The 27137-nt window shown below is 43.7% G+C and overlaps 1 protein-coding gene across 3 annotated transcripts; it reads right to left on the bottom strand.

Annotated features, from left to right (window-relative positions):
* Positions 1-957: 957 nt before the first annotated feature.
* ABHD5 (abhydrolase domain containing 5, lysophosphatidic acid acyltransferase) lies at positions 958-24419 on the bottom strand. 3 transcript variants are annotated; one of them, XM_074195599.1, is made up of 7 exons: positions 24250-24413; positions 16945-17030; positions 12137-12509; positions 5895-6049; positions 5016-5127; positions 2405-2591; positions 958-1324 (listed from the first exon to the last, which is right to left on the bottom strand). In XM_074195599.1, exons 1-7 carry the CDS (start codon positions 24288-24290, stop codon positions 1235-1237), a joined length of 1044 nt encoding a protein of 347 aa, XP_074051700.1. In that variant the 5' UTR covers positions 24291-24413; the 3' UTR covers positions 958-1234. The 3 variants fall into 3 exon arrangements, with proteins under 3 accessions (XP_074051700.1, XP_074051699.1, XP_074051701.1); XM_074195598.1 differs by lacking the exon at positions 24250-24413 and adding an exon at positions 21907-22289; XM_074195600.1 differs by lacking the exon at positions 2405-2591 and having other exon boundaries at positions 24250-24419.
* Positions 24420-27137: the final 2718 nt, after the last annotated feature.

Genomic DNA, 27137 nt, shown 5'->3' with positions numbered 1-27137 from the left:
TGTATCATTTATTACAAGATTACAAGAAGGCTGTAGTTCTAAGATGGAGAACTTGATATTCCACGTGAAGAAAATGTTCTGTTCTAAGAACCGTTGTTGGAACAGAATGGGCACTTTGGGCCCATTAATTAATGTACTATCTTATAAGGATCTCATTATAACAAAGACAGGATACAAAGGTAAATCATTTAACCCTTCAAGTACTAAAGGATCAGAACCGATAATAGGGAAACAGTCACCAAACTTCATATTGCACTTTCTCCGGTTTCCCACACACACTACACACATTCTCAGATGATCTCACTGGCTCCTCAAAATGGTACTAGGAGGCAGGTGCTATCATAATCTCAAATTTATGGATGAGAAAACTGAGCCTCAGAGAATTTGCTCTGAGGGAGCATTCAATTACAGCTAGAAAATGTTGGGAATGGGGACCTGGGCTCTTTCCACTCTCCTACACTACCCTTCCATGGGCTACTATGAATGTCTTAAAATAATAACTCTTATTAACAAACCACTGTACTCAAAATGGGCTTGGCAGATTTTAAAGAACGACTAACTACAAAGTCCCTGACCTTTTGGCCTGTTGGTCCAGGGCCTCAAGCCCTGGTTTTTTCCCAGGCCAAGGCTCATCCATTTGGACCCTTCCTTCTCCTTCTCCCCTAAGAAGCTTCCCAGTCTATCAGAACATCAAGAACCATGGGGAAATTTTTGATACAAAAATTTGCTATTTCTCAACACATGTTGAGAAGGAACATGCCTAATTCAAAGGCAAACACATGTTAATCATATGAAGCTATAAATAAAATAAAGTGCACCCTTATATTACATAACACAATGATACAGCAAAGTCTTTATAGTGGAAAAGTGAATTTCAATATAAAAAGTATACAATATAGCCAAGTTTTGCATCTGAAAAAATCTTCCAGTTAAAAAAATTACAGTATTTCCACTATGTCAGGGAGGCAAGAAACCCTTTATTTAAAGGTATTAGTTTCTGAGATTTCTGTATTTAAAATGAATTTCTATTTAAAAAGGGGTTCCCATCCAAAAAGGCACTATGTGGTTTGAGTGTGCAAGTGACTTTATGGAAGAAATGTCAAATGTGCAAAATAAGAGCCAACAAAACCCATTAGTTTCTTATGTTGGTTTCCTGATTCTTTGTCACATTTTCTAAATTATCACTGAGGAGTTGCATCCATCACCAGGCCTGTCCGTTGAGATCTGAATGGGCTCAGTCCACTGAATCACAAATCTCCTTCACTTTTTGATTGAATTCTTCTGGTTGGTCAGCGTATACATAATGTCCCGCACCAAGGATAGCCTGGGTGAGAACAGTGTTAAGTCAGTGAGCGTTTGGTGGAATAAGGTCGCCTAAACCCAGACTTGGGGCAATGTGCTGACTGGCCAACAGAAGCCCTTAACAGTCCTCAACCTGTTTTCAGGCCATTTCAGGTGGCAATAACCTCTAAGGTTATCCATCCCACTTAGTTATTTGTCTTTTACCAGGCCTACAACTTCCCAGGTGCAGGGCAGGGAGCCCCCAGGTGGGAAACATCCTCTCCCAAGACAAATCCAGCCCGCCACCGTGCCGCTGCCTACCCCCCCGGCCATGCTGCCAAACCTGCCTGGATGCTGCACCAGTGCTGCACCCAATGATGCAGAAGGGGAAGGGCTGGGAGGATGCCGATTAAGAAGTATACTGGGCCAAGACTGGGCACAATGGTCCCATTTCCAACAACAGAAAGACAACCCCCGTCAGTGAGACTACAAATTCACTGAAGGAATAAAATGTGTGTAAAGACCTGTTTTTATGCAGTTCAAAAGGGGGTTTCAGTCAAAAGGATTAAGTGGTTGAGTCTTGAAGAACTCCCCCCACCCCGCTTTCTTTAGGTGTTCTTTTGAACTCCACAAAATAAGAGATTAGAAAAAAGATCTTGGCAGAAGAATTCTTTTATGTAGCTCCCTAAAAGAAAAATGATACGTTAAGGGTTTTTTTTGGTATTGTTTTTATTTTGCAAGACAATGGAGTTAAGTGACTTACCCAAGATCACACAACTAAATAAGTACTAAGGGTCTTGGGATGGATTTGAACTGAGGTCCTCCTGACTTCAGGGCCAGTGCTCTATTCACCACACAACCTAGCTGCTCCAGAAAACAGTATTTTAAAACTAGGGTATCCATGTCTTTTCTTTACAATAGTGAATGAAATGAGTCTACTGTTCTCTAGACCAAAGTCTCCAACTAATCCAGGGCAGAGCTTCCCAATAATGCTCCCCATAAAAGCTGCATCTGGCTTCCCAGCATAGAACTTCACTTCTGTCACACTGTAGGGATTTTTAAATGCTTGCTAAATGACCCATAAACAATAACACACCATATACAAAAGAAATCAAATACTCACTATGGTCTTCACATACGAATGTGGTCGTAAGGACTGGATAGTATTGCCAGAATTGCCGTCTATGCAAGATCGGGCTCCATAAATTACGGAAATTGGAATGTCTGGGTCCATCTTACCAATTCGTAGGAGCATTGGCCTTTTTGCCCATCCATAAGGAATAGTCATATTTCTAAAAGCAGTTTCACCACTTAAAAAGTAAAGGAGAAAGTCATATTAAGATATGCTCAATTAAACCAAAAAAGTTTTAGCATTAGGTGCTAAATAAATGTGAATATAAGATCCCCAAAGAGTAGGAATTTATGAAAGGTAAAAGACACATTACTGGATAGACATTTGTTTATAATTTTATTAATTAAAAGTCAGAATCATTTCTTCCACCCTTTCCTAATTAAAATAGCCTATCAAAGCTTTAGTAAAGATATATTTAGTAGAAACTTTCATAAAGATGGAAGAACCATTTTTGATGAATTAATTCTGGACTAGCTTAAAATATGGAACTTTTTATAAGGACAACTAAAAACATCACAATGAATACTAATCTGGTAGAAAATCTGAAATAAAGTCACTAACCTTTTGTGAATAGGAAAGCTCATAGCATCACAAGATTTTGAGTTAAAAAAAGGGTATCAGGAATCATCCAAATAAGGAAACTGAGTCACTGGGAGATTAAGTGACTTAGTCTGAAATTGCACAAATAGTAAACAACAGACAGAGCCAGGCTCCGAACCCTATTGATGACTAAAAGCAAGACTCCCCAACACACAGACACATACATACACTTCTATAACTTTCCACTGTCTAGCAGTGGTAGCAGTTTGGTGGGACTTTGTTCTCCTATCTTCTGAGGACCCTAAGTCCAGAGGAGAAGGGGACATGAGCCAAGATTGGCCAGGCATTAGTGGTGACAGGAATGGGTACATAAAAAATAGGAGGGATGCCACTGCTCATTAGGAAAAAATGGGAAAAGAGGAATCTACAGGAGTTCTACCAAACCTTGAGACTGCAAGGTGAAGAGAGGAAAATATTATTGGTAGAACCCAGGGATGTTACGGGGAGAAAAGTCCATCTCATTGTACGTCATCCCATGCCACAATTTAATCCTTTAAAAAAGTCATGAAATGATATAAACCTGATTCATGACAAACTGGCCAGTTCTCCAGCACACCTGAAAGGCATCTTTGCTACTCTCAAGACCTCAGTCTCCTCCTTCAAAATGTCCTGCTGAAAAGATCAGGGCTGTCCACTTGGATTGCTTCATTAACCTTCCAGGATCTCCATCTCCAAGAAGCCCCTCAGGTGACTGACTAGTCTGAAGAGAAGCTGGCTGGCTCCCTGAGAAGCAATGGGCTGCAGAGTCTTTCCCAGCTGCATCAGAATCAGGTCTGAGCTGGCCAGTTTGTGCTCGTTGATTGACTCATCCCCTAAGGTTTGATTTGGGGCTGCCACCTTTTCCCATAATATGGAAGGATATTACTTAGGTCTTTTCTAACTGCAAGAGCTATTTCATTCCTTTGTGAATTTGAACAATTCTGCTGTTCTTAGGAAAAATATCCACATATGGCAGTGCGTATGCTCTCCTTTTCCCAACACTCCCTTGCTTTTGTATGTTACTAAGTGGGAGTTTTTCCCTGCCAGTCAGGGTTGTTTAAAATTCCCTGACTTAAAAAGTCAAACTGCAATGATGTACAAAAAATCTCAGTGACAGTTCCTTTGAGCAAAGGTTTTCCTGTCTTTTCCTCCAAGATCATGGAGAAAAGGCCTCTGGGCACTAGTCACCCAGGATGAACCAGAGACAAGGGAGATTCCTAACACATGAAATGTACCTCTTGGCAATTTGCATGACTCCACACTATTTATCTTCATATTCCCAACCCAATGAGATCTCTCGGCTTCCAAAACCTGTTTCATACATGACACCAATCTGACCCAAACAGAAGGCTCCTTTCCGGCCTCCATGACTGTTTCATAAACCCTTTATTAATACAAACAGTGACTTCTACCCGCCCCCTGCCCACCTTTCCACCTTATTGTTCATTATTTACCTATACAAACCAATATACTGCATCCACATCTCTCTTCCTGTCCAGGTTCAGAGCAGTGTCCTCTTCCTATAGTTCTTATAATGCCCATCTAAATGTCCCTTATCTTTCCAGGAACGGAGAGTTTAAAAACCAACCTTTTCTTTGAAGCTTCTTTCAAGCCATTTCAATTTGTGAAATTTCATTCCTCTGTAGTCCTAACCCATGGACCCTCTGTACCACTTCCTTGGGACATTTACCATATGACATTACTCTTTAAACTGTTAGATTATAAACTCCTTGAAGGGAAGGAATATATCAATTATGTTAATTTTTTGAACTTAAGAAATATTGATAATAATTTTCGATCTTGTTTTCTTCCTCAGTTAGATCGCAAGCTCTTTGAGGATAACTGTTGTCACACGGCACTGTGAAAACTACTCTTAGCAGTAGGTCCTAGTGGCATTTTGAAAGTTAAAGCTTATTAGATCCTCTTGAAAACTTCCCAATACTTTTTGGTGCAACTTATTTTTCTATTCTATTTTCTTAAAAATGTACGTAATCATAATACATTTAAGAAACACAAACCTTACCTGGGTGTCTGAACATTACAGTGGTAGATATATTCTGTCACTGTATCATCTTCAAACATCGAAGCATACTTTCTCTTAAAATCCGGCCTTAAACGCTGCACAAGGCTTAACCCTAAGTAATAACAGAGAATGCACTGAGTTGATCCTTGAAAGCTTCAAGCATAAATCTAACAATGTTTTAGCACTAATTTGTCTAAAGACTGCTTAGGACAGAGATACAGATGCTAACTTTAAGTGTTCAATCCAGCTGCTACTCTCCCAAAGTCACCCAAAGCCTCTTCTGAACATCAACTCTACATATGCCAGTGCTATCTGATAATGCTTAATATGAGTCTGAGCACCACTGAAAACCAAGGAAGGAAGAGGGGCAAGTTGTGGTCTTCACTTCCCTGGGAAAGCACAGGGAAAAGTCCCATGATCAATTGGCAGGGGCCTTAGATATAAACACACATAAGATAGATTTTTCTAAATATACCATGTTAATCAGGAAATGTAGGGGAAAAAAATCACTAACTCAAAAGTACATTTATTATTAAAATGGATGATAGGTCTATTGTTAGGTAGCACATACATTATACATTGGCTAAATGAAGAAGACGTTTTGGAATTTCCATCTAAGGTAGTATGTGAGAGATTTCTGCTTCATCTATAACCTCTCTTCAATAATTAAATGGACTATAATTATTATTAGTTAATGAGCATTATCAGGGGGACTATTTTTTTTCTCAAACATAAAAGGAAAGTTGTTTAAAGATATTACTGATGGATTCCAAGAAAAGCAATTTTTTTAAAAAAGTGTTCTTATTGGTTTTCATTGAAATTTAAAAGCACAATGCTGATGAATGCATGTCTTTATTTTCCTAGGACAGAAGTACTTACCAAAGGGTCCTGCAATTCTGAGGCCAGCTAATGGGTTGAAAGGAGTCAACACAGCTCCCAAGGCTTTGATCCACACTGGAATGGGCCTATCTTGATCAGCATTATCAGGTCTCTCCGGAAAACCCCAGGGCTCCACCAGGATAAGGTGCTTTACCCTATTGGGAAAATACAATGTTTTTCAGATATAATAGGTTGGTTGGAAGCAGATCCTGCATTGATTTGCTTTAGGATCACTGAAGTCACTTAAATTTTTTGGGCTTTGCTGTTCTCATCTGTTAAAAGGAGGCAGTAAAGCTGTAAGACCACAACCTCACCAGTCATGGCATATCAAAGGAGATAACAGACAACTGGTCACCAAGGATCAATTACTATTTATGTGTTCAATATGTGACAGGCCAGGCAAAAACATGCTCCCTACTCCCAAGGATCTCACAGTCTAATCAGGGAGACTGAATGAAAAAGACCATAGAGTCAAGATCTATTGCAAATCAAGGGTAATCTAAGAAGTAAAAGAAGAAGACACTTAAAAACCTTACTAAATGTCATGGCCAAGGGCAAACCCAAAGGATGCTCTGATAGAATACATTTGGTAAATGGTAAAAAAAAAAAAAAATCATTCATAAAAGTACCCTAAGAAAATGTTCCTAATGTGCATTCCACGTATTGCGGGGCTCTCTGATAATCCTGGTGGTATCCCAGAGTTGGAACTGACATGAATCATGCAAGGGAAATGGGGTTATAGTTTTATTATGTGTTTGGAGGACTGTCAAATGAGATTGGATTACATGGATTATATACCAGTGAAAATCAGAACCATGAACTCTTCCAACTTAAAAGCTCTAAGGTACTTCTAGAGGTACAATGGGATGTCTTCACCTGGGTTCAAATCCAGTCTCTAAATGAGCAGCTGGTGGGCCTCAGTTTTGTCACGGTAGGTAGGACCTGAGGAATAGCTCAAAATCCATGATCCTTAAAGCTGGCCTCCCAAGCTTTCTTCATACCTTTCCTTCTTTGTGAAAGGGACAAGTTCATGACACAAAATGGGAAAGTGAGGTCAACTTCAGAACCCAAGGGAAAGGGTCATTCTTCTTCAGATGTGTGATCAGAAGAAATAATAAAGGCAAACCCTTGCAATGTCTAAGAGGTTAGAGAAATTGAGCTAAGGCACATGTCTGGTGAAGAAGGGTGATCTCCCAGTGGCATTCAAGTCTGCCATGGTTACTGGTCAGAGACTCTATCAGAAGAGTCTGCCACAGAGAATGAATGCCAGGTCTATTTGGACAACAAGTGGGAATGCCAGGGGCAGAGGCATTTGTAAGGTCAAGACAACTGGTCTGAGGCCAGTGGAGGGACAACTCTCCTGCAGATATCGAGAGCCCGGATGAGGCCCCAGGGGGAGCATGATCTCTCTCCAGAGGTCTGGCATACTAATGGTAAAGAACAGTCAGGACACAGGATCAGATGAGGTCAGGAAGGAGATAAGATACCTTCCTAGGTGGTTCCTGTCCTTCATTATTGAAGAAAACCAAAATGATATCACTATGTTAAGAGATGAGCTAGTGTGTCCCCCTGTGGTGAGCAGACTGATACCTGCTCAGAATGCTCTCCCACTATTTGTGTTGGGCACAAATAGTCCATAGGAACACCTGGGGTAGTTGATCTAAACTTAGGCATCTCATGTTTCCTTCAAGGAGGGTATGCCATGCTGAATGGTCCTGGGTCATTCCTAAGGCAAAGGGGGAGGACAGTTAATTTTCTCATGGGAATGCCCAAAAAGATATAGCCACAGGACCTAAGTTTTGATGTAATGAGCCCAAAATGAAATTCAATGTTTCTGATACTGTCATTTGAAGAATTCCTTACATGCCCCTAAAGCCAAGTCTGCAGTAAGCACCTCCAATTTTGAGTGGTCCAAGAGGGCAATGGAAAGTGGTGTGGTGGATGCCAGGGGGTCATAGTCCATGACTAGCAATGACTTGCTCACAAGTTGGGTTATGAAAGCTACCACTTAGCAAGCAGTTACAGAGGGATGGCCTGAGTGGCAGCTGTGCTAATGACAAAAAGCTAAATGGATGAGATGACAGATTAAAGATTATCTGACATAGAGGAAGAGAGCAGTAACCCTTAAGAAACCAAAAAAAGGGAAAAAAAAGACTTCCACTCTTCCATGCTAGAAAGACTCAGGCAATCAAATGGGAGGGTAACTTCAGGGAGCAGAGCAAAGAGATAGAGCTCAATCTGCTCCTTGCCTACTATTAAGGTGAAAATGTCCTAATATTGAAATAATGTTTAGAGGAACTACCATGGGACTAAAGTTATTAAGCAAGAAGCAGGCTAATAGTTCCCTTTTACTAAATATTGTCAAAAAAGTGAAGTTATGATGGTTTTTTTTTTTTATGGGAGGGAATCCTTCAAAAAGGAACATGTTTAGGTCCTGCAGTGCTCTGGCTAGTTTAACCAATTTAGTCAACTGAGAGCAAAGCAGGAACTCTCTTCCTACTAGCTTTGTTATTGTAAGAGTGATATTCCAAGGTCAACTGGGACCACTGGCAGTAGAGAAGGTATATTAACACTTGAATTACTAAAAATATGTTTTTCCTATATGAAAATATTCTTGAGGAAAGAAAAAAGAATAATTACAGCCTGAACACACTATGCCTCAACACCTTTATATAAAGTTATTTCCCATCTTATAAAAGGCAAGAAAAAACTCAAAGCAGCCCAAGGATGTGAATTAAAACACAGCTCCACCATTAACACTTTAAAAAACATGCATTTGAATCAGGTGGACTTTGTCAACTTCCCAGATGTGATGGGAGAAGACAGGCATGTAATTATAAAAGTGATCTGAAGGGTTTGGGGATTATGAAGAAAGGCACAGTTGAGTTGAAAATCAGAGAGAAAATCTAAGAGAACCTGAGAAGCTGGGGTGGGGGGAACCCCAGAGCTCAAAAAAAAAAAAGGATTTGAGGTGAAGGAACAAGGAAGGAGATAAGAAGCTCTGAACTCGAGGAAGTCAGCAAAGCAATGTTCAGAGGCTGCCAAGAAAAGCTAAAGCTTTAGGGTAACAAGTACTCCCCAATGGAAGAACAGCTTTCTTGAGAAGTGAGTACAGAAGACAAAGGCCCAAGGAACTCACTTCTGACAAGCAGGAAGTGGGGAATTGTGCTGTCCACTTGCATCTCTAGAGTGTGCAATATTGGTGATTTCCACACCAATGACTTACTTATGTTCAAAGTCCCCTGACTGGTTTTCCTCCTTGGAAGGTAGCAAAGGTACTTGTTCATGCAATTGGAATTAGGAAAGTCCCAGAGGCAAATAAAGAAAAATTTCTCAACAATTAGAACAATCCAAAAAGTAGAAAGGATTGCTTCAGAAGGTAGTGGGCTCCACATCACAGAAAGTCAGGAAATGTACCTTCTAACTCTCACTGAGACTTGGCAGGGCAAGATCCAAAGAAGGAATATGAGCTAACTCCAAAGGAAAATGATAAGTTACAAGTGGGGGAAACCGAGAAGAGGAAGGTGGACACAATCCGATGAGGAAATCCCAAGGGGCACCCAGGGTGAGCTCCATGGAGGCACTCCTGCCATCACCTCAAAAGAAAGGAGGAGAGGAGGAACTGGAGAACAGGTCACAAGCTGCCACCGAAGTGAGCTTGTCCTATGTGTGCACTGAGCCCGACACTGCTGAGCTGCCTAAGTCTCACAGGTCAGGCCACAGACAAACTGACTGACAGGCCTAGGATGGGAGAGGGACGTGACTGTCTCGCTGGTATTCCAAGGACATCCCTTAGATCAAGGAAAAGACTTACTTTGATGCCAGAGGGCAATCCTGGGAGCAACGGATGGAACTACAGGAGCAAGGATAGACTTGATGCAAGGAAAAACTGAACAAGCGAGAGTTACCCAAAGGTGGCATGAGCTAGCTCAAGAGGTAACAGGTGTTATCTAAGTTTCTCCTCAGCCTTAGTGTTCTCATCTGGAAAAAGGAAGATAATACACTTAACTCCTCTCAGGGTGTTTACACTTGTAAAATACCGTGCAAACCTTAAATGAGCCATTATAAATGCCAGCTATTGTGATTGTTCTCATCATCTTCATGTAAGCCAGCCTAGTAGCCATGATGCCGTCCTCTATAGAACTGCCAGGATCCACAGGTGAATTCCACTTAGTACATGTTACAGTCTTTTGGATAGTAGATATGACGGAATAGAATCTAAAGGGGAAAAATTTTCATCTTGGTTCTTTAGGAAATGCTATTTGGATGTGTTTGTCCAACAAAGAAATGGAGCTTCTGACTGTAATATGTCTGGGCAGTTTTCATTTATAATTTCTTGTTCCAAGCTTTTTGTTTGTTTTTCAGGTGGCCAGATGGTTTTTAAAGTCTCTCTCCTTGTCTCTGTTCTTTTACTGGGCCAGTTGTTTTTGAGAGGAGATACCTTACATTTTCTTCATTTTTTCCAGTCTTCTTAAATTTTCTTCTTAGATTTCTTGTCTTGTGGAGTCTGATTCGCTTTGGTTTATTTAAACTTTTAGGGAGTTGGTTACTTGGACAAGATTTTGCTCCTCCTTCTAGTACTTTTCTCTGGTTTTCATTTTATTTTATAATATCCTTTCCTTAAAAAAAAGTGCAATTCTAATAGACCTTGTGACTGAGCCATACCTTTGGCCTCATCACTGCCCTTAATCACTCTGGAGTTACTCTCTTTCTCTCTGTGTTTTTGTCATCACTCATTTGTCTTCCTAAATGAGGAATTGTCAGGGCAAGGGCCTGATTCTTCCTGTATACTTAGTGGGGATGGGGTCCTACATTAATTTTTATTAGTAACAAATACTGTAATAATAATATTGGCAACTCACATTTATTCAGAGCTCTTAAGGCTTATAGCATGCTCTCCATATACTGCCTCATTTAATCTCCAGCTAAAGTGTTCTCCACCTGTCACCTCTTGAGCTAGTTCAATCCCACCTTTGCGCAACTCTCGATTGTTCAGTTTTTCCTTACATCAAGTCTATCCTTGCTCCTATAATTTCATCCATTGCTCCCTATGTTGCCCTCTGGCATCAAAGTAAGTCTTTTTTATGGTCCAAGGGACAGCCCTTGGAATAATGGAGGGGTGCACACTTGCTCACTCAATATTATTAAAATAGATGTATAAAATTATATAATTATATCTATACACAAAACACAACAAACATACAGTTCCCCTTATCAATGTAATCATTTTTGTTGCTTAAAGGAACATTGGGATACAAATAATCTTTAAGAGTGCATCCAGGGGGGCGGCTAGGTGGTACAGTGGATAAAGCACCAGCCCTGGAGTCAGGAGTACCTGGGTTCAAATCTGGTCTCAGACACTTAATAATTACTTAGCTATTTGGCCTTGGGCAAGCCACTTAACCCCAATGCCTAGCAAAAACCTAGAGTGCATCCAGCCCAAATTTTCTGTCACTACATCATTAGTGATGATAATAACACCTGGGATTAGTGAAGGTCTCTTCTCTACCACTCTTGTTTCTTCATTAAAGTGTTGACAAATAAATATGACAAATAATAAAATGGCTCAGAGACTAGTAAAATAACAGAGATGAGGAACAAGACAATTACATGCCAAATAAATGTTTTTCTTTGTAAAATGCCCAGTCAAGGATTTTATTATATGTACAAGCAATGCTTCCCTTCATTATGAAAATTCCTACATTATGAAAATAGTGTGTTTTAGTAGATGTTATTTTCTGTCCAACTGATTGCAAAGAACTAGAAATGCAAATGCGACAGGCCTAAGATGAGTATATTCACAGTAAAAAACCTGGCAGTGCCAGGTAACATCTAAATTCAGAATTATTCCTCTAGTTTCTATCTTACACATTCAGAACTTCCTTGCACTTTTTCCAAGCTTCCTATCTCCACAGAGCAAATATTATAGAATTTGGGCTGATGACCAGAGGCAACAATAACCTTTTGAAAGACTCTGGAGAGGTAAATTTGTACATTCTGTCTCTCTGGAAATTTTTTTAAACAACAAGTAGCTACTCTGGCTCATACCTGATAAAAGAAAGCCAAGATCAGATGTTTTTGTTACTAATGTGATCAATAATGTTGGTAATTTTCTTAACATTGGAGCTGCCCTGCACTACTTGGATAAACCCAGTCTGAAAAACAAATGAGGTATCTGGATTTCTTCCAACTGTATGATTCTATAATTAAAAATTCATTTGCTCCTGCTGACCTCACTTTACCTTGATGGATACTTCAGTGAATAAGCAGCAGCCAAGAATCCACCCAGATTGTGTCCAAGCAAGATCAATGCGTCCAAACCCAGAGTACATCTCCATTCTTCAATTGTTTCCACAAACTGGTCCTCAGCTTCTACTGCATCACTACCAAACTGGGGTCTACTACTCCGCCCAAATCCCAGCAGGTCCAAAGCATATACAGGTCTATTTTCACAAAGGTCTCCAAAGTTGAGGGCCCAGAGTCCAACACCACCTCCAAAGCCATGGAGGAGGAGAAGCGGAGTCTTTTCTACAATATCCTGAGAAAATTTCAGTGTCCATATTCTATTTCCATTGGATATTTTAACAGATTCTTTTTTGTATGGACAGGGTACACCTGAGGAAAACAGAAAAAAAAGAGAAATTTTGCTTAATTTAACCACTATTTTGGGGAAAGAGAATATAATCTTAACATCTAAAACCATATATATATATGTATACATATGCATAAATGCATGAATGTATGAAGCTCACTGACAGAGCACTGATTTCCACTCACTCTAAAAAGGTAAATATGGAACTTTACAAGAGTTAAATGCTCCAGCAATGTACAACAGAAAAAAGTCTCAACATGAGACAGGCCAAGCCATGCTCCTGTTCATCCCTAGGGGGCTGTACTTTGACCATACAATCTGGTGGAGTCACTGGATATCTTGACATTCATTATGCTTTGGTCCAGAAAAGATCCACAAGCACCTACCAGGTGGCCAGACTGTTTCAAATATGGGAAGACCCTCATAAGAAAGAGGGGTAGGATAGGAAATGAAAAAAGAAGATTTCTGTAGAAAATTTAATCCAAGAGTTCTAAAAATAAAAGTCTAAGACAGTTCCAGTCAAGGAGAAAGCAGCCCTCATTAAGCCCCCACCCCAATCCCTTGGGACTTCAGTTTGCTCATCTATAAAATGGCAGGATGGGTTAGTGGCCCTTTCTGCTCTCAAAGCCTGAGATTCTGCAGCAATAAATATCTCATGAATGAAAACTGCTAAGGGGAGCTGCCAGCATTCTGAGTGGGAGAGAGAACAGTCAGATGTGCCCCACAGGTCAGATGCACCCGAGGGGTAAAATAATATTGGTGACAGAACCAAAGGGAAGAAAAGCTTTCTATGAACTTGGAGAAAATCCCAAGGTGGGAGGCATAACTAAACCAAAAGAATCAGAGACTCCCCCAATAAAGAATCCTGTCAACTAAAAGGGCCTCTGGGACAGCAAGGTCCCAAGTGTTTGGGAGGGAGGTAGAGAGAGAGGGGTGTGGACAGGACCCCAGCCTCAGCCTTCAGGAGGCAGCAGACTAAAGGCAGAGGAAAACTACAGCTCTGAAGAGACCACTTATTACCTTAAAATTAGGGGTACATTCCTCACTTCGGCTAGGAATTCAAGCTAACTAGTCATCAAACTACAACACGATAAACCCAGCTTGCATACTAGTGCCATGAACTTCCCCCCACTAGAAACTAAGTTGTGTAACCCTAGGGATGGGGGGAGAAAAGGCACAGGGATGCTGGGCCGTGCCGGGGCCTCTGCCACTTCTGAACCACAGGGCTGCATCCCATTTCATCCTGCAAATCAAAGTAAACTTCTATTCAGACATCCCAACAACTGGCACTGGATTAAAGGAAGGCCATTGGGAACAGAGCACATGAGGTCCGCTTTTCAGGTCCAGGGCTAAAGCAGTCCGAACAAAGGCTACCTTAGATGCTTCACCAGCAAGCCCTTCAGCCCAACAGGTAGCAACCTGTAACAATACCACCTGAAACCTTTTCTGCTTTCTAGAAAGCAGGGTTATAAAAAGGTTGATTCAAATGCAATTTTCTATTCCAGGCATAAAGAAGGCTGGATGTGGAGGCAGGAGGACCCCATTCGAATCCTGCCTTGAACATTTGCTAGCTGTGTGTCCCTGGGTCAGTCACTCAATCTCTCTCCCCTAGATTCCTCTCTGAAAAGGGGGGGGGGGCAAACCTCATCACCTCGAAGGTCCCTTCCAGCTTTATATTGATGATTTTGTCTTAAAAGTACATGAAGTCATCACTTAAAGTAAGATTGGCTCACCTTTATGTGGCCAAATGTCACTCACTCCTTCCTTGGTCAAACATAAAACCAGATTCACATATAAATGCCATACCTCAAAAAACCTCATTTTCAATTTCTTTGCATACTTGATATTGAGTCTTTGCTGAACTCTCCAAGGTTGTGCCAGCAGACTAGAAATGTCCCAGTGAGTTAAAGGGCTTCAAAGATGGTCCCAGTACCTGACTGCCTCTTTCACAGGGACAAACCTAGTTAAATTTGGAGTTTCATCACCAGAATATTGGTGACAAAACAATGAATATTTTCAGTAACAGCAGAACCCAAAGACTCTACAAAGTGAGAAGGCAGCACACATTTTATTGAATCAAGGGATCTGTCCTCTTCACTCCCTGCAACCCGGAAAGCAGATTAAAGTCAGTGAGAGCAGGAAGGGAAGGGTGAGATAATCAGAAGATAATCAGAAGGTGCTTCCCATCACGTCACCAAAGGAGCCAGTCTTCCTCTGAGAGAGATTACCAAAGACCAGCCAAACTCAGTGCTCACAAAGGTGCCAACATATCAGGGTCATCTTGGAGCTTGCCCCTATGGAGGTAGGATCCATTCTGTGCACCTCTAACCCAGGAAAGAATCTCATTTAGTATTTCAGGATAATTTTCCTTCTTCCCTTTACTGGCTCTTTGCATCACAACAGACTCAAAGCCCATCAGGTCCACACCCCAGTTCTACACCATGACTGTTACAAATCCCTTCTTCCTCTTACCATTAGACACACATTCTTGTCCCCACCCTATGGATAAGTTCTGAGGTAGCTCCCATCTCTCCAGTAACAAAATGAAGAATAGTGCCAAGGACACCCCAATACTACTCCCTTTACATTCATTCATTTTAATCTCATCATCCCATTCCTGCCTATTGAAATCTTGCTCCACCATGTATCAATCCTTCCTTTGTCACTGCTTCCTTCCTAGAAATATGCTCTGGCCAATCTAATCAATCAACCACATTAATACCAAAAAAGGCTTCCTTCTCCCTGGTCTCTCTCACCCTTCTCTTCACTATCAAATGGAAAGTTGTCAAGACCTGAGGCAGCCACTTACTTTTTCTCTCACCCTCTTTCTGCAGATAGGCTCCTGCCCCAAGCACTCTGAGGAAACCAAAGGGTCACCAGATGACCAAATCTTGCTTTTTTTCGAGCCCCTATCCTCTTTGGGGGCTGACCGAACTGGTCCCACACCAACCTCTTCCTGTGTCTTGTCCTCATCCTGACCCTTTAACATGGGGCTCCCAGCCAGCTTTTCTCCTCTCTCTCTCCTCCCATCTCATTCCTTCTCACTTGAACTATCTCCTCCAAGTAGATGACTTTCCAGGCCACCCCTAAACCCACTGCACCTTCTGAAGTTACCTGTTTTCCAAGTCTTCCCAGTCTGGAATCACAGAATTCTCTAACCCTTCCCTCTCCAAGTCCAGCTGATCTCTGCTCCCACTGTCCTGAGATTACGACAGGACCCCACGGCCACTGTACCAGCCTCCCCCCAGACTCCACTTTGTTGCCAGAATGATTTTTCTCATACATAGGTCTGGTCTTTTCCCCTTTCTAACCCCATTCTGCAGACTCCTTCTGGCATCCTACTGAGCAACATTCACACTTCTCTGCCTTAGCATTCAAGGCTTTCCAACCTGTCTTCCCAAACTTCTATTACTTCCCTCTAAATAGAGTTGCCCCCCAAAGTCTTGGAGCAGTTTGAAGCCTCCACTCTTGGCTACCTTCAAACTAAATAGCTCCCCGCCCCAAGGAAAACCTTGAGACCCCTGCTTGGGCTGCTGCCCTCCCTTGCTTGTGCTACCTACTAAATCCTAACTATCCCATGAAACTCAATTCAAATGATGCTCTCTGAAGGGCTTTTCCTGACCACTGCCATCTTTTTTAAGAAACATACTCCTTGCTATAGCTCTGTAAGAAATCATGAGAGGCAGGACTTCAGGAAAGCCTGGAAAGACTTGTATGAACTGATACTGAGTGAAGTGTGCAGAAGCAGGGGAACTGTACACATTAACAGCAACACTGTGATGGACACAACTCCTCCTTTGAATAGTCAAAGACAATTAAAGGACTCGTGATGGAAGATACCATCCATATCCAGAGAAGAAATTATGGCATCTGAATGCAAACCAAAGCTTGCTATTTTTAATTTGTAAAATTTGTTTTATGCCTTTTTGTTCCTCTTATGGTTTTTCCTTTTTGTTCTGATTCTTCTTTCACAACATGATTAATGTGGAAATATGTTTAATAATCTATTAGACTGTTCTCTGTCAGGGGGAAGGAAAGGAAGGTAGTGAAAAATGTGAAACTCAAAACCTTACAAAAAAAATGACTGTTGAAAAATGTCTTTGCATATAGTTAGAAAAATAAATTTAAAAATATAAACTATACTCCCCTTCATACTGTAACATTGTACAATAAAACTAAATTATAGTTTTCTATCTTGGTATCTCTTTCCCCTCAGTAGACTATGAGTTCCTTGAGGGTAAGTAAGGACAGTATTATCTCACTGTTGTATCTCACCCATTTCCAATGCCTCTCTACACAGCAGGTACCCAAAGGACTTTCTTAACTATCTAATCCAACTCCTTTTATCTGATAGAAAAATGGAAGCCCAGACAAATGTAGGGATCTTGGCAGTCAGCATGGCCCTTTCTGCTAGATCACCAATGCATTTTCTTCAGGTTTGAGGACAGAAAAACTCACACTTCAAGATCTTTTCCTCAGCTTCTTTCAGTAGCGACAAAGATGTAGGACACCACGTGGGAAGCCACGCCGTCAGCCATCCTGACCTGCACCAGTGAAGAGAGAACACAGTATACATGTTACAAGTTGGAAGGAAATAAGTCAAGTGTGGTGAAGTGCATTTAATCCACCCTTTCCAAGGAAAGAGGACTGGCCTTGAATCCAGGAAGGCCTGGCTTCTGGGATAGCTGCTTGGCCTTGGAAGGGCAAGGAAGTGACTCCAGGCAGAGAAACTACTAGATCTGTGTTGGTGGAAAAGGTGGTTTTCTCTGAAAGTTTCATTTGTCGGTTAAGTCATAGATCCAGATACCTTCAGGAATTCAGTCCATGTGGGGATGAGACTGGTACCATTCAGGACCAGTCCCCATACCTACATATAACCAACATCAAGAATGCCTATCTCATACTTCATGGATGATTCCATCATGAAATGACAATGTAAGAGTTAATTATTATAGAATTAAGCTGAGGGTTCCACTGAGTCAGGATGTGGACCCAAGACTTTTTTTACTCTTAAACCCAGCCTCCATATAGTCTGGCCTATTTCTCATCAAAGTAGCAATAAAGGAAACAAAAAAAGGGAGAGAGAGAGAGTCAAGCTGGTGGTCAAGCAGGTGCCTTAGCAAGGGGAAAGCAAGACTGCTAATGGAAATAATAATTATGAATAATAATAATGCCTAACCAAAAGACATGGTGTAATAGGAAGAGATGCAGCTTTAGAGTCAAAGAATTGCTACCAAAATTACTTTTAAAAGGGCAGCTAAATTGAAGGTGCAGTGACAAAACACAGGTCCTGAAGTCAGAAAGACCTGAGTTGAAATCTGGTCTCAGGCGCTAATTATGTGATCCTGGGCAAGTCACTTAATCTCAATTGCCTCACAAAACGTATTTCTGATTATTTTATCTTTCTAGCATTTTGGTTTTATTTTAAATGACCACAATCTTTGGTATAATGCTGCTTACACTCACTATGAGCCTTTTTTTAGCCTTTCTTTGTCAGTCACTGTGGTAAATGCTGGGGATACAAGGGGGGGGGGGAACCCTACTGTCCATGCCCTCAAGAAGTTTACAGTCTAATGGGTCAGGAAAAAAATGCACATTACTAGGTACATACAATATATAAAGAGGAGACTGGAAAGTAATCTCAGAGGGAAAGAGGAACAGAAAAGGGACCATGAAGAGCCTCCACAGGTGGGTTTAAGCCGAACCTTGAAAGAACCCAAAGGGGAGCATCCCTGGCATGGGGGACCAGAGAGTGGAGTTTAAATTGTCCAAGTACTGCAAGGGAGCCCGGATCACAGAGCAGGTGGAGAGGAATCCTATGTAAGATTGGAAAGGCAGCAAATTGTGAAGGGTTTTAAATGTACAATAGAAGAATTTGCTGAGGTGAGGAGGAGTCAAGACTTTCCCTTTAGGAAAATCACTTTGGAAACTGAGGAAAGGATGGGTTCAAGTGATCTGCATCGGGCCTGTGTTCCAGTGACAACCGTGGTGAGTGGGAAGCAGCAGCTAGTGTAAAAGGACATCTGATTACCACTGACTGAATAAGTGATATGAGTTTGAGTGAGGAATTGAGGATGACACTAAAGATGGGAATCTGGCAACCAGGAGCTAGCCCCAAGGGGTGCAGGGGGGTGTTCAGAGAGGACCAGTACCTCTGCTGAACTCCAAGAAGAGGCGGCCTGCCACACCAGCAGGCAAGCCCAGGAAACCCTCTCAGCAGACAGGCTAAGCCTGGGTGAGAACCAGCAGGGCTCAACCTGTTGGTGAGTTAAGAGGATGTAAAGACCTTTCCCTGTGGAATGGGCAGACAAAAAAAAACCTGTTCCATGGCCTTGAAGCAGGGGCTTGGGCAGACATCCAAGATGCCACTGGAAGAGAAACGGAGGCTGGCAACTTTGTGCAAATCTGTCTCACTTAAAGCCAATTCACCCCCTGAGGTCAGGTATTAACCAAACTGTCATTGGTCACCATGGAAAACCAAGGTTAAACAACAACAGGAATATGATGGGAAAGTTGGGAAGAGAAAAGATTAGAAAGAAGAAGGCTAAGATGAAAAGAGGAGTTCTGCTTTGAACATGAGTTTGAGATGCCTAATCAACAAGGTTTTGGAGTTATATCACAATCTTCCACAAGTCACAGAACTACTGTACAGAATCAATATAGAAACTGGTTGCAAGTGAAACAATCTCACGCTAGAGTGCCACCCTATGTAACATTAAATCTGTTTTCGAAGGTTCTCTCCTTTACTACTGCCCAGTTTCCCTCACATCACGGACAACCATTCTGGAACCAGACATTTAAATAAGAAGGTCACCAAGTGTGCAAAGAGATTCCTTTATGTATTCTTTATTAAACTGCCTAACCTGAATTTCTAAGGTCATTTTTGAAAATCAAGTTTCATCCATATGATTGGTAAAAGGATAAAAACTTAATAAGTTTATAGCTCCAGTCTCATCTGATGAACATCTATGAAAGAAAATTCAGGAAATTCAAAATTCAGGAGGAAGGCTTCTTGCTAACCACAATTCTAATGAATCAGAGAACCAAAACAAGATTGAATCAAAGTTTGGTTGTTGGGTCAATTCCAGTTTTCAAAGACCAGCAATTCTCAACTTGAGAGCTCAATGAGGACTATTCATTGCCACAAAGAATCTGGACTGATAGGCAGTTTTCTGTCACACCACAGCTTCCATTCTCTATCTTGACCCCCCTCCTTGAAAGGCTACCTTCTTGACTGAGGCTTTCTAGCCACTTCATCCTCTGGGGAAAAAAAAGATCAAATCACTACCGCTGGAAATGGTACACTCACTGCTTGCCCTATGATTCTCACCAACACAGTGATCTTCCAGTCACATCATCTTGATATTTATATTTCTCTTTGACAGTAAGGACTGGGTTTTTTTTTTTTTTGTATCAGATTCCCATCACTTTCTTCCTTCATCCACAATGTCACATAAACTTGTAGATGACAGGAATCCTGTGGCTAGAACTTACCTAGAATAGGCTATGATAAAAGTTATTTCACATTATCCTTGTAGAAAAAATGGACATTAATACAATCAAATGGATTCAGAACCGGTTAGATGGACAGACTTCAAAGGTATCTGCTAATGGCTCAATGGCACACTGACACACTGAGAAGACTGTCCAAAGATCAGTTCTAACGTCATGTCCTTTTAACCATTTTAATATAAAAGAATGGGTAGTAGGTTCATCAAATCTGCAAATTTCACAAAGTTGGGAGGGAGAACAAACCTAATCAGGACCCAGAAAGGATCTTAATAGGCTGGATGGAAAAAGATGAACTCCAACAGGGATGAATATCAAGTCTTGTGCTTGGGTTCAAAATATCCCCTAACTTGACCAGAGTCTAGAGACATGGAAAGATGGTCATCCTGATAGTGGAGTTTTAACAGTGGACTGTGAGCTCAGAATGAGTCAGTAATGTGATGGAGCAGCCAAAAAAAGCCAATGAAGTCAAGGTCTCTGTTGGGAGAAGTGCAGCTTACAGAAATGTCAAGGTGAAAATCCCAGGACACTGCCTCCGATCTCAAGGGCTGTGCTGGGTCCTGGGCACCAGAGAGAAGCTGGACAATGTGCCAAGGAGCCAAGCTGGTGGGGAAGAGCCTTCAGGCCATGACACATGAGAAGCAGCAGAACAACTGGCAATGGTCAGACAAAACACTTGGGGAAACAAGACAGCTCTGTTCCTCTTATCTGCCTGCCATTTCCTTTAAAAATCTAAACTGAGAGAGAAGGGAGGTGGTGCAATGTTCCTGAAGTCACAAGGACTTCAAATCCAGCTTCAGATACTTACTAGCTATGTGACTCTGAGCAAGTCACTGAACCCTGACTGCTACCTCAATGCCCCATAAATAAAATTTAAATCTAGAGGACCTTTGGCCTTATCTTCCCTATTATAAATTTTCAGTTGGAGTTGTCTCTTCAAACCCCAGCAACCAGGTCTTTCTTGCTGCTGAGAATTCTAACTAGAAAAGAATTTCTTCTTATTGAATCTTCTATCTTTTGAAAGATAAGGCCAAGTCATTACCTGAAGCTCTGTTTTTGGCAGAGAAAAACTCCAGGAGACAACTTGACAATGGAAGTCTCTCTCCTTACTACTACATCCTGTCTCGATACTAAACATGCACTATTTCCCAGACTCCTCATACTTATCTTCTCCTTTCCAGATGATCTGTAAGATTTAATGAGAATACCATTTTCCCTCCATTAATCTTTTCCCTTAAAGCTCCTAGCTTTTCCTTAGATTTCTTCAAGATGCTATACCTATTTACATTCAGTATTTACTTATTCTTTTCCTTTAGAAAGTTGGATGCTAATCCTGTGGCCTTCTATCAAGTCTCAGGATATTGAATTCACCTTACCTGTTGGTCTGTACTCTGCGCATCTGTGTATAGATGAAGCCATGGATTTTACTGGCTTCTTTCACCTGAATTTAGTTTACTCGGCTCAAGAGTAAATTAATGGGTGTCTCTGGCTATGATGCATCCTACCCTGTGGCTACTCTCTATGGCAACTTATTTGCTTAGTCAAATATAGATCATTTTCTTCTTTCCCCTTCCTTTTCAACTTACAGACATTTGGATTATTTGCAAGAATCCAAATAGACATTCTCCCCAGCCATTACTAGATACACACCATCCCAAGAGTCCATCATCTTTATATTTCAGGCCCTGGTCCAAAAATTCAAATCCCATTTCTCAGATACCATCTTCTTAAACATAATCCTCCATAAATCTACCTTTCTCTTCTGTAGCTCTTGCCTTTGACTGATTAAAATAGAAGCTCCCAGAAGACAGAAAGTTTCATTTTTGCTTTTCTATCCTCCAAAATCCTCAGAAAAATAGTAGGTTAATAATAAATGCTTGCTGAGTGACTGGCAAGAGAGGAAAACATCACCTGTGTCCACTAAGTCCTTCAATTTCTTCCCAATTAGGCAGCATCATTCATGCTCAACTGAGTCACCAGAAGTAGGCAGTAATCACCTGGTTGGACAAGTCTTGGGAAATTCTGTGTCACATCCTAAACACAGTCCTGATTGTTATTACTGTTGTGAAGGGGACAAAGAAGTTCCCTGCTCCCCTGAGCTTTCATGCTGATTCTTGGTGATCCAGGGACCAGGCAGCCCTAGTAGATCATTGTGGTAAACAGAGCAGCACCTTCCTCTTCAGGGCCAAATTCTCTTCTTTAAGAACTGTTCCTTCTTATTTCCAAGGGTTACTAAGTTCTTCCCTCTTCCCTTACATAGCAAAGTATCTATAGTTATAGTTGGTAGTGAGAAACTGGAAAGAAAGTAGATGTCTATCAAATGGGGGATAGCTAAACAAATAGTGGTACAAGAGCAGAGTGGAAGTGATTCTTGTAATTTCCCTAAGAAGCAAGAAACAAATGAACCATGGAAAACTTACATAAGATAATACAGTATGACTTCAATAAAACCAAGAAAATACACACAATGATAAGAATGCAAAATGGAAGTGTGAAAATAACAAACATAAGGCAATTATAAGGAGGAATTGAGCAAATGCACTTCCACCTAGATGGTGCGGATGTGAGACAGTATGTGTACAGTTGGGTCAATACGGTGCCATCTTGCTGCCTTCTTTTTAAACATTTTTGTTCCAAGAAATGGCTTGCTGGGTAGGAAAGGAAAATGTGTGGAAATGAATGTGATGCAATCACATAAGACGTGAATAAGAAGATAAAATGTTAAAACAATGTCACATAAGCTCCATGAGGACAAGAACCATGTTTTAGCCCGTCTTCCCCAGAGCCTGTTGTGGTTTAACACATTCTGAGAATCTAAGAACTTCACTGATGTGGGCCATTCCCTCTCTGCACTCCCCTTCAAGAACCACTCTAAGCCCATAGATGACCTTTGGCAGGAATTATTGCTGAAACCCACTTTAGCTAACCGGATGCTGTTCTCACTGTTTCAGCTGAGCTGATTCTCAGAAAGCCAGGGTCCCTCAGCATCCTGAAATCTAGATTGGCGTCTCTCCTCCAAGGAAGGAACATCCACTTCAGTGGCAGAGCCACCCAGAACGTAAAGCCAGCACCGCCTCTGAGGGTAGGTGCTTATTACATTACCTAGGCTTTGGATGAATCCCATGAAATGACTCCGATACCGCCCTTCCTGGGTTTGTAAAGTGTTTTCACCAGTTTATCTCGTCCTTCAAGACACAGCCAGCTTTTGGGTGAAAGCAACCCAAGCTGTGGCGGCGCCCATGTCAGGGCTGGGAGGAATCTCTGCGCCTGCCTGGCCCACCCAGTCTGTGCCTCCCAGAGCTTGGTGTCCCGAGGGTCCCGGGTGCACACATGCTCCCTGGCATCTTGGCTTGTCCCTGCGTTTCCGCAGCCTTTGAGGGGGCCCCACAGGCTTCAAGCCTCAAACCCTCGGTGCCTGGGGGAAGGGCCAATTTCCCCATGTGGAGCCATCGGGACGCTTTTTCAAATGAACTCTCCGGTAAACTGAGGCTGCCTTTAACCATCCGGGGCCTGGATTTAAGTGACCGGTCAAACAGCGCAGCCCTTCCCTGCCCACTCACACCGCGGTAAAAACAGCAGCCAGAAAGCTGGACTAAAGGCGCCTCTGGGGCCGGCCAGGCTGGGCCCGGCCAAGCTGGGCCCCGGGCCCGGGCCGCTTCTGGGCAGGGTCGGGCCCCGGAGCCTTGGATGCGGGGATGAAGCGGGCCCGGCTCGGGCGGGCCTCGGGGGCTGCCCAGCAGGTTTCGGGGCGGCTCTGGAGGCGGGGCGCCCGGGGAGCCCGCGGGGGCCACGCCCCTCCAGAGCCGCTGCGGGAAGCAGCCAAGTTCACGGCGGCCGGCGCCGCACCCCGCGAGGGCCAATCCCGGGCCGCCTCCAGGGCCGGCCCCGCCCCCGGCCCCGCCCCCGGCCCGCGCAGTGTCGCGTCACACTCAGCGCCCCTCCCTCCGGGCCTCGCGCCGGCTCCGGCCAATCCCCGCCGGCTCCCGGGGCCCCGGCCCCGCCCCCCGCCCCGGCCCCCGCGCCGATCGGAGGCTCACGCCACCCCCCCCGCGCCGGCGCCAGCCAATCGCCGGCCGCCGCCGCCGCCCCGGTCCCGCCCCGCCGCCGGCGCCGCGGCCCCACAACCACCGCGGGCTCGCGCTGGGCCGAGGGTCTCCGGGGGTCTCGGCGCCCGCCGCCCCGCTCCCCCGGCCCTCCCCGTCCCCGCGCCCCCCTCCCTCGGGCGGCCCTGCCCCCCGCGCCCCGGCCGCTCACCTCTCGGGGGTCTCGGCAGAGTCGGCCTCTTCCTCCGCCATGGCCGCCCCGGCCCGCGCCCCGGCCGTCCCCGGAGAGGCGAGCAGCCGCAGGCCGGCGGCCGACTGACAGGCCGACCGCGGAGGCGCCGCGAGCCCTTAAGGACGCGCGCCGCCGGGCCCGGCCCCGCACGTGCCCCTGCGTCATCCCGCTGGCGGCGCGCGGCCGAGCGCGACCTCGAGGCTCTGCGCGCACGCGCGGAGGGGCGGGGCCGGGGCGGGGGCGGGGCCGGCCTCTGCCGAGCCGGAAACTGGGGCTCCGTAGGGCCCGGGCGGGGCTGGCAGCGGCTGGCAGGGGCAGCGCCCGCTCACCCCCGAGAAGCGCAGAAGCTGCGGGGACACGGGGCCCGGAGGAGCGCGGGCCCCGGGGTGGGGACGAGATGGGGAGCAGCCCCCGGAGGGTCGGGCGGGGAAGCGGCGGGGAGGCCACGGGGGTGAGGCCCCCGATGCCCGCAGCAGCGTGGCACGGTGCCAGCTGCCGCAGGAGTCGGGCCGAGAAGAAGCGACTCGCGCCGCCCGTGCTTGTGACCTGCACCACTCATCAGCCCCAACAAATACCTGGCAAAAGCCATTCTAAGGGCCGACCTGGGAGGGAGCCGGGAGTCCAAAAGACTGATTTGGGGGTGCCACCTGGGCCTGGACCTGGATGGCAAAGTAAAAGGAAGGCCAGATGGATAATTCAAAATCTGAAATGCCAGAATCCAGAAAAGATGTGCAAGGGCTCGTAGGCAGAGAGGAGAGCTGTGGCAGCTCCCCTGAGGCAGCTCCCCTACAGCCCGGTGGAGGGGCCTGGACTGGGTCCCAAGACGTTCAGGGCTAGACCCACCTCCACCATCCTCTGCCCTGGATTTGTGATTTTGTCTGCAGCTTCCCTGCCAGTGAGGCAGCAGGTAAACCTCTGTCCTTGTGAAATCAGAGGCCAGCTCCATGATCCCTGCCTCTGATACCTAGGACACCAGCCCCCCAGAACCTTCCTGAAGACCCCTAGTGAGGGGGAACTACTCCCACCCGAGGCAGCTCATCCTTACTTCTATACAGGGAGTGCCGAGACGTTTTTCCTTATATCAAACCTGAATTTGCCTCTTTGTGATGCTAATGTGAGGCCTAGCAAGATCCTGGATCACATACTGGCCTTTCTACTTAACACGTGTGAGATGCTGGGCAAGTCACAAGTCGCATAACTTCACTGGGCCTCAGTTTAACAAACTGTAAAATGAAGGGGTTGGACCTTTCTCTTCTAAATCTGTGAATCCTGTAAATTCTGCCCAGCTTCTCTGATGCCAGATAGGACCTTGCCACTCACAAAAGGAAAACTTTTTTAGGCATGAGAGTATAGAGGCCTAAGCAGAACTAGAGGTGGATATGGAATGATGAAAAAGAAGAAAAGCAGTCCATAATCGGAGTGAAGTGTGTGGGTATGGAGGAGAGGAGTAGGCTGTGGTTTAACAGGTATTCGTTCCTTGGTAATGGAGCCGTCAGAGGTGAGTCCATGTCTTGTGATGATGAGGTCACTGATGAGTGCATCCTTGTGTCTCATACCAATATCATGATGTTACATTGTCTGTCTCCCATAATAACACAGAAGCTTTTGAATCTAGTCACACAGGAATTAGGCCAAGAAGGAACCAACTTGTACTGTCCTTCCTTGATCACATATCAGTCCCAAGAAAATACTTTGCAAAAATCATCATTCTAAAGGTTAACCTGAGAAGAATCTGAAAGAAGCAAAATCTCCCACAACCACACATACACTCCATAATTTTCTAAATAAATTTAATATATTTAGAGACCCTGGAGGTCACTTGATTTTACAAGTGAGGGAATTGGGTAGATTAGTGACATATCCTGTTGCATTGTGTCAAAGCCAGTTGGAACTCACATCCTGACTCCTAATCCAGTACCTCCTTTCTCCAGCCCTATGCTTCCTCTTCTAATTGTCAGCATTCACTTGTTGAGCAGCCACTGTGTGTGTCCAACAAGCATCATACTAAGTGCGAGAGATACAAAAAAATCCCAGTGGTGACCCTATCCCTCATTTCTGATCTTATATAGTATGATGGGGGAGACACATACAAACTGCTCTGTTAACAGCCTACATAGAGGAGGGAAAATCCACAGAGAAAAGGCACTTAAGAGAAGCCAGGAGGTGTCATGAAGAGGGAGAATTCTGGGCCCGGGATGATATGAGTGAAATTGCGTAGAATGAAGACCTGGAATATCTAGTGCCTAGTATCACTGGGTAGTGAAAGATATACAACATGAAAGAAGACTGAAAAAGCAAAAACCAGTTAGGTGATACTTGGTTTTAAAAACCAAATAAAAGGGTTTCATATTTGATCTTAGAAACAATAGGAAGCCATTATAGTTGCTTCAATATAGATGGGGATGACAATCATTATTGCAGTGGAGTGAACACTGGTTTAGAGTTGGAAAATACCTGAGGCAGGGAAACTAACCAGTAGCTTTGCAATAGTCCAGATGTGATAAGGGAGGGGGGTATATATGAGATATAAAGGTAGAAATGGTAGGATTTGGAAATGATTGGACATGAGAGTGAAAGAGTCAAAGGGAATGCCACTGTTTCAAGCAAAGTGACTGGAAGGGTGGCAGGCCTTTCCACAATTATAGAAATGGGTAAGAGCCAAGGACCCAGAAAGCATTAATCCTTCTAGGCCAATTTTTTCATTTTTCAAGCATTTTCACTTTCCTGCCAACCCCCTCATCACTGGAAAACAACAACCAGAGTCTTTATAATATATACTTAGTTGAGCAATGCATTGACCATGTCCAAAAAAATGTCATATTCTGCACATTTATTCCTGGGGATATTTCACAAAAGGCAACTTGATA

The sequence above is a fragment of the Macrotis lagotis genome, chromosome 7 (assembly GCF_037893015.1).
Source record: "Macrotis lagotis isolate mMagLag1 chromosome 7, bilby.v1.9.chrom.fasta, whole genome shotgun sequence".
NCBI lineage: Eukaryota > Metazoa > Chordata > Mammalia > Peramelemorphia > Peramelidae > Macrotis > Macrotis lagotis.
Note: the sequence above shows the minus strand (reverse complement) of the source record. Positions and strands in the feature narration are given on the sequence as shown.